Source organism: Limulus polyphemus, unplaced genomic scaffold (assembly GCF_000517525.1).
Source record: "Limulus polyphemus unplaced genomic scaffold, Limulus_polyphemus-2.1.2 Scaffold1957, whole genome shotgun sequence".
Lineage (NCBI taxonomy): Eukaryota > Metazoa > Arthropoda > Merostomata > Xiphosura > Limulidae > Limulus > Limulus polyphemus.
The window spans coordinates 1,519-9,984 of NW_013667567.1; the positions used below are offsets into that span (position 1 = coordinate 1,519).

At 35.7% G+C, this 8,466-nt stretch overlaps 1 protein-coding gene across 1 annotated transcript in view; it reads right to left on the minus strand.

Moving 5' to 3' along the window:
• Positions 1-1,898: 1,898 nt before the first annotated feature.
• Positions 1,899-8,466, minus strand: part of LOC111087281 — a 36,421-nt gene continuing 29,853 nt past the window's right edge. Inside the window, exons 2-4 of the mRNA XM_022393385.1 lie at positions 4,957-5,062; positions 4,178-4,230; positions 1,899-2,077 (exon numbers count right to left, since the gene is read on the minus strand). Of these exons, the coding sequence (XP_022249093.1) occupies positions 1,899-2,077; positions 4,178-4,230; positions 4,957-5,060 (336 nt within the window). The 5' untranslated portion in view covers positions 5,061-5,062. The remainder of the gene's footprint in view (positions 2,078-4,177; positions 4,231-4,956; positions 5,063-8,466) is intronic.

Consider the following 8,466-nt stretch of genomic DNA (forward strand, 5'->3'; position numbering starts at 1 on the left):
AATATTAAAATGACCTCTATTCAGCTAAGGAAGTGGATTTTACTTTGGGTTTTATTAATGTTAAAACTTCTGCGAGAAGGAACTAGTTGGAACAGTTGCAAATTTTTATTTGTTTAATTTCGCGCTAAGCAACTTGAGAGGTATTTGAGCTAGCTGTCCCTAATTTGGAAAGGATAGAGGGAAGACAGCTAGTTAACATCACCCACCACCACCAACTCTTTGGCTACTCTTTAACATGGAATTAACCGTCACATCATAAAGTCTCCATGGCTGAAATAGCGAATCTGTTGAGTAACTGGATTCGAACCGCGATCTGCAGATTGCTGGTCAAGTACCCCTAACCAAGGATGCCCCCCCCCCGTGGGTCAGAGGTAAGTGTAGGGACTTACAACACAAAACTCCGTGAATACAGCAGATAGCCTGATGTGGCTTTGCTCTAAAACGAACATCGAACTCCTAATCACGAGGCCACGTATTACCAGGTTGTAGTTGTGTAATTTGTTTATAACATTTGTAACTTTTGAATTAATAAACTAGAAGGGAGGCTAGTCAAAAGCACCTACCGCCAACTCATGAGCTACTAAGGTCTGAGGGAATGAGGCCACCCTTCTAGTGTACCTATACCTAAAAGTACTTTGTGTGTTTTTGTCACAATGGGACGCGAACTCTGAATCATAGGATTCATGTATCAGGCTCGCTAAACTCAAGATATAGTTTTGTTGTAATGCTTGTTTGTTATAGATTTCGCGCAAAGCTACACGAGGGCTATCTGCGCTAGCCGTCCCTAATTTAGCAGTGTAAGACTAGAGGGAAGGCAGCTACTCTTTTACTAATGAATAGTAGGATTGATCGTGACATTATAATGCCCCCACGGCTAAAAGGGGCGAGCATGTTTGGTGTAGCGGGGAGTCGACCACCTGGCCATGCCGGGCTTTGTTGTAATATTGTTAACTGAAACGATCTATACGAAGAGAAGGATTTGTGTTTTATTTTCGTAAATTGTAAAAAGTGGAAATTGTTAATAAAAACTGATACTATGGTGCGTATATCGTGCATGATAAAAATCACATCTAACCAGCATATCATAGTAAATTATTCATTTTAATCAACCTTAGCTATCACATTGTTAGAAAAACGAAACTTAAGTTTGATCTTATATGTATAGTAATAATAGACGTTTGTTCGTGTGATTTTTCTTAAATAAATAAATGAACATAACTGTAAACTACAGTAGATGAGCAGAACAAATTCATCAAACATTGCGATTTTATTCACTAACGAACAGTAAACAAGATACCTGTAACATTTTTATGTAGATTTATGCATATTTCTGGAAGACATAAACAAGCTACTTCATTTGCTGTATCTTGTATATATGTGCGTATGGTGTTTTATTTTTTAATCTTGAACTAACTCTTGAAACTTTTCCCCATATCACATTTCAGTAACCATATTTGTCACTCAATGTTTCTTTGGTAACAGTCTTTTAGTAAACAAACTGATCCAGATAAACAAAGTCATTACATTGCATTTAAATTTTCAGAAAAATTCAAGTTATTAGTTTAATTCAATATCTTTATTTGAAATGCATAATCAGACACTTTTTAAATGCATACACATTTTAACGTGGTTTAATACACAGAACGAACTACTGAATAAATATATTTTACTCTTTTTCACTAAAGCAATACTGCCGTGCGAGTTCTACATTCAATTCAAAACCAAGATACAATAGAGGTTTACGAGGTTACGAGGTAGATTTAACTGTTTCTCTTTTACCCTCGGGAATTTGTAGAAGCTATTTTTGGTTGGGGAAAGATCAGGTGTTTCTGTTTTCAGTAAGTCATGCGTAGATCGTTTGTTTCAGAATTTTTATATAAAGCTTCACAAATTTTTTTTTACCTCTTATAATCTCCAAGTTGGCTTAGCAGCTGTTCAAAAGTCGTTGACTTGTCTGAATGAATATATTGAGCTAAAGGTTTTAGTTTGGCCAATGTAAAGCACCACATATCTTGAACAACAAGCTCTATATGGCGACGGGTATCTTCAAAGTTTGAAATGAATTCGAATATTTGCCCTGTAAAAGAAACCGTGATTTTAATGTGAATTATCGATAGCAAACTCAACATTTCTCTCGCTCTAAATACGTACGACCGTACTTCAAAGTCATGCACACATACAACTACTGAGAAACAGTTGTATAACCACATACCAGTTTTATTCATTATTACATGTATGGAGAAAGGGAAAACAACTACGTAATATTGCGATTCAGGTATTATAAATTGTCAAAGGTTTGGATATTTTCTTAATGTGTGATCCGTTTGGTTGATTAATGAACCGAATTGAAGTACACAAATGAATATTAATGGGAATAGGTTTAAGCTTTGTTCTTCACCAAAACCATTATTTGTTTACAGTTATCAAAATTATGGAGTGGCTATTTGATGATGTGGCATTTGTTGTTAAACTTTGTTTAGTTGTTTGTTTTCGGATATTCACACAAGGTTAACCAAGGGCTATCTGCACTAACCGTCTCTAATTCTGAAGTGATAGACTAAAATGAAGGCAGCTAGTCAACAGCGCCTGCCTCGAATTCTTGGGCTACTCTTGTTTGACCTAATAGTAGGATTTGACTTCACCCTTATAACACACCTACGGCTTCTAAAACGCAGGGCGCGATTTTTTTTTTCCGGTAACGTAGAAAATCCCACATTATGTAACAACTAAATAATAATAATAAAAACATTCAGTTATTTTGAACGTTTCTTGATGGCAAAGTGAAAAGTTTTATCTACTTTGAAATTTCGTCCTGTATTCGAACCATTTTTCTTTCACTTCCCTCTTTAGTTCTAATTTTTGACGGGGTTTAAAAACGTTTTCTTTTGTTACGTTGAAAACACTGTTGGAAGTCCTTTCATGTGAATTCATTTAGTTAACCATACATGTAAAGACACATTGGGTTCCCTGCTGTGTCCACCGAGGGGGTGGGCTCGAATCCCCGATTTTAGCGCTGTAAGTCCATAGACTTACCTCTGTCCCATCTGGAAACCATGGGTAAGTGGTACGAATAAACAACAAAGATTTATTGGCAAATTCAAAATTCACATATGAAGTTGGATTTTTTGATATGGATTGAATAAAATAAATTACGCTACTGTGATAATTGAGTGATAATTAAATACTATTGTACGAGTTCTACATTTAATTCAAAACCAAGATACAGTAGAGGTTTACGAAGTAGATTTGACAGTTTCTCGTTTACCATCGGGAGTTTGTAGGATAAGCTATTTTTGGTTGAGGAAAGATCAGGTGTTTCAATTGTCAGTAAGTCATGCGTAGATCGTTTGTTTCCGAATTTTTATACCAAGCTTCACAAACGGGTAATTGCGCATGGAATTCTATAATTTTGAACTTGTAAACTAGACGGATGGCACCACCGATAATTCTTGGGATACATTTACCTAACCGAATACTGAGACTTAACTTTTACTGTTATTGAACATCCGTCGCCATGAACGGTAACCACTAGTCCATGCCTGAAAGGAACACTAACCACTGAGTCATGCCTGACCTACGCCTGACAAGAACGCTAACCAGTAAGCTATGCCTGACCCACAAACCCCAAAAAGGAAATTCATTAATGTGAATCATGCATATAGTTATTTGTAGGGCTCATTTTAAGGCGTCCGCACCTCCAGGTGTCAGTCAGACGAGTACGCAGAGAAACAAAGATGGAAAAAACAACAACAGCATGTTCTACGTGTATATACATGTATATGTGATACATTAAACTAACAAAACAAGTAAATTAGGGTTATTATATTTGAAGCTATTATATCAATGAAGAGCTGCAGTGGTCATTCCTTCTCAAGTAAACCTAAAACTCGAGATTTTAATATATTTTTAAACAAAAATATTAGGGTGTTAGTTGAGAGCTTTATTGATTTGTGGTTCCCATTTTTATCTAAACATCTTCTACGATTCTTCAAAGTATCCAAATAAATAAATATACTTCTGCTGGTCCAATAATAATTATCCTCTCTCACACACACACATACATATATACACATTTTACGTCATTCTAATTATGAAAGTTGTTTACATTTAATATTTTATAAATCTGTCAGTGTAATATTCTCAAAAATACACTGATAGCCCAGAGAATGGAACAAACCTGATTTCCGAACGTCTGCTGGCTGTGGTTTATATTTCACGTGTTCGAAGCTCCTTGATACAAAGAGAAATAAATAATTCAGCATTTCTCTGATGAGATGTACAAGCGCCGATAAAGTTATTTGATATGAAATTAATATTTAAAGGAATCGCATAAAATCTTAACAGAACTTTGAAAATTATTCTTATTACATAATAGCCATTACCCCAAAATACTGCATAATAAAACTTTATTATAAAACTATTCGGTTACTGGTTACTGTGTGTGTGTTGTAACGAGTTAAAAAGGATCTGCAGTCTTTAATTGCCTCTACAAGCAAGTTAAAAGTTTGTTAAGAGACGTTAAGATAGAATTTACTTTACATATGCGTAGTATAAAAAAAAATCGTTCACATCTGAAACTTCCAATACTCTTACAAAAAGTTATGAAATTTTACTCCCCCTCGTGAAAATTTGTGAAACTATTATTTTATTTTCATGTGTACGGTAATCATTGATAAACGTGGAACTTGTACATTTTCTTGTAGTGTTTCATTTTGTACCAAATTCATGCAATTATAACAAAAGCTTGAATTTTTAGATAATGCAGCCCTCTATTTATTGAAAACACTAAACTGTCCGCAGTGATTAATGGCAAATAAGTAACAGTTTGAACAGCAAATAAGCAAGAAAAAACTTATCAATAAAACTAAGCCTACACGAACTTTATCAAAATAAACGATAATGTAAAAAAGAAGAAAAAGAAACACGTCAACTAACCACTAACTTTGAAATACATACCACACATGGTTGTGCCAATGGAATTCTAGTGCCATAATGAAGCCAAGAAGACAAAGCACGCCAAGAAGCATCGTGGCAAACTTCTTACGCTTCACAAACGACATATCTGAAACCAAATCAACATTCATATTTCATTGTACCATGTTCATGTCTACATACAGAAAACTTAGATTTTAAACATTTGATTAATATTTTAGCAATTTTAACATCGCGAAGTTCAAATACAACCTCCAATATTAGAACAAATAATTTAGTATTTGTTTTTAAAAACAGTTTATCCCGCTTTTTATTTTATTTTTTACAAGATAGACCACTGTTACCGTTATAGGGTTTTAAATACGGATCTAATTGTCAACTAACTAAATGTTTTTTCGGACATATTTTAAGATCAAACTTTGTAGAATTATTTGCATAATTACTTCAATTTTGACATTTTCAACGGAACGGCATCTTATGCGACATACGAGTTAAGCGGCCAGATCAGAAACCTCAAAGTTTAGCCGTAATTATCTTTAATTGAATTTATAAATGTCGACTTAAAAGGAGGGCAACAGTACCCCGCCATCTTATACGTAGATACTCTAATCCGAATAGCGGGACAGCTATAACTTCCCCCACAGTTGAAATGTGGAATGTGCTTAGCAGTATGTCATGGCTGGAACGTTGGATCTTCCTACCCGTAGCCGGACACACTAACCACTACGCCATGCTGGCCCAGTTACTTTGTGCGTTAAATGGAAGACCTATCTAACTCTGTTTACACGTTAAGTTAGCAACAAATTTATTTATTTTTCTCTCTATAGTCTATGTCTAATGTTCCCTAGTGGCACAGCGGTATGTCTGCGGACTTGCAACGCTAGAAACCATTAGATTGTGTAGTTTTGTGCTTAATTACAAACAAACTTTATCTACTTATTTAATTCTTTATATGATCTTTAATTTTTAGTATATTGTTCACAGAATTTATCTTATTACAGTACTCTCAAGTAAAACTGTAATGTTCAGGTAAATATACTTTAAAAAATTTAACTGTTTGAAAGACTATAGAGTTTGAACAAGGTTAACTTAACCAAAGTGTTTGTTTGTTTTTGAATTTCGCGCAAAGTTACACGAGGGCTATCTACACTAGCCGTCCCTAATTTTGCAGTGTGAGAATAGAGGGAAGGCAGCTAGTCACAACTACCCACCGCCAACTGTTTGACTACTCTTTAACCAACGACAAGTGGGATTGAGCGTCACATTATAACGCTCCCACGGCTGAAAGGGCGAGCATGTTTGGCGCGACGGGGATTCGAACTCGCGTCCCTCAGATTGCGAGTCGAGCGCCCTAACCAAAGTGAAAATGACTGACATAATTGCTTCACATTGAAACAAACAAAACATTTTACTGACAACAAAACATATGTGGCTTTTCTAGATTTAATCAAGGAAAACAAGGAATATCGTTTCTCAACGTTATTGATATCAGGGTTCAGCTCGCTGCCTTCCTGAACTGTCGCGCACCACTAAAAGTTAAGTACAACAAAACAAACAAAACATTTTACTGACAACATAACATATGTGGCTTTTCTAGATTTAATCAAGGAAAACAAGGAATATCGTTTCTCAACGTTATTTATATCAGGGATCAGCTCGCTGCCTTCCTGAACTGTCGCGCACCACTAAAAGTTAAGTACAACAAAAAAACCGTTACAATTTACAAATGAACAGTCTGTTAGTTTTTGTTTGTTTGATTTCGTCCATGGACTGGTGAGAAACACTGATCTAGACAATTTCACTGAAAAAACCATAGAGTACTCTGTTCTAGACGAATTCTAATCTAGATTTTTAATTATCTTCGCTTGCAGCTGTATCCAGCCCTAACTCATTGCCCACCAGTGGCACAGCGGTATGTCTGTGGACTTACAACGCTAAAAACCGGGTTTCGATACCCATGGTGGGCAGAGCACAGATAGCCCATTGTGTAGCTTTTTTCTTAATTACAAACAAACAAAACCTAACTCGTTACGACTACTCGGAATGCCATGCGAAGTCAACAAACCAGCCGCGTTGTTCAAAAACGAAAACCATTGTTTCCAATACATTACTTTTGCTGAAAAACCTTATCATACATGATGATAATAGACCTAAGTACCTCTCACCACTAAATCTAGTAAACTCCTTGTGTATTCTATGGCCACCTACAGGGCAACCCGATAAGCTAGATAAAGTTAATTTTATTTTAAAAGGGTTTATTTGTGCGAAAATAGGATTAGTGTTATATGTCTTCAACCGATATTTATGGAACTGTTTATGTGAACAAAACTTTACTTGACAATGAATAACAACAACAAAAAAGTTTATATCAGAAAAGTCGAAAAATCGGCATTATACATTCAGGTACATGGCCTGAAAGTCAGTCGCATGTGGAATTAGCTATTGCTACGTGCATGAGTGAATGCATAACGTTAGAACGTTGTCCTTGTTACCGGACTGTATCATACGCCTCCCTTCCCCCCAGAGGCATGTCTGTGAACTTATACTGCTAAAAACGGGATTTCGATACACATGGTGGGCAGAGCACAGATAACCCATTAACAACAAACAACAACCATATTCATCCAACCCTAAATAACCAAATCAATAGTCAATGAGGGAGGTAGAGATCCATGTATACTTAATCCTCCCATGTCACATGACCATACAACGACCAAATGAAACTTGGTATTTCCATGTGTTATATGTCAAGCACGCCAGACGTGAATAAATGTAATAAAAATATCATCTATTACACTTGAACTACCCCTGGTAACGAGTGTCAGGATTTCAGTTGAACTAGCCCTGGTAACGAGTGACAGGATTTCAGTTGAACTAGCCCTGGTAACGAGTGACAGGATTAAGGATAGTCTTCTGTGGTTTATTTGTACTTAAGCACAAAGCTACACAATGGGCTTTCTGTGCTGTGCCCACCTCGAGTTTTAGCGTAAAAAGCCTTCAGTACATGCTTTTAATAGAAAACGTTTAGCTAAGCACAGACAACTTGTACTAAAATAAAAAAAAAAATACTTTCATATTTCTGAACAAAGATATATTCACATTCATTGTACGTAATGGTTACAGTCATAAGATATATACCCAAACTTACCTTTGAGCTAATGGGGAGGATATTTAGAGCAAAAAATGTGTTCTTAGATCGTTTCTTTTTTTTTTCTAAGTACAAACTTTTATCTCATACCTCCGTCATCTCTTGACCGATTTGAGATATAATTACAGTTTTGGACCCAGGAGGTCAAACCCTTTCGATTGATATATTTGACCACGTCCAATATCTCATAGATTAATTTATTCTAATCCCGCCTTAAAAATTTCAATTTGAGGATAGGCTAGTAAAGATCCTGATGAGTAATAAAATGGAATCGGCATATGCGTGTCTCCCGCTCGGTATTGCTAAAAAGGAAAATATGAGGAAAAAAGGTTCCATAGATTAATTTATTCTAATCCCGCCTTAAAAATTTCAATTTGAGGATAGGC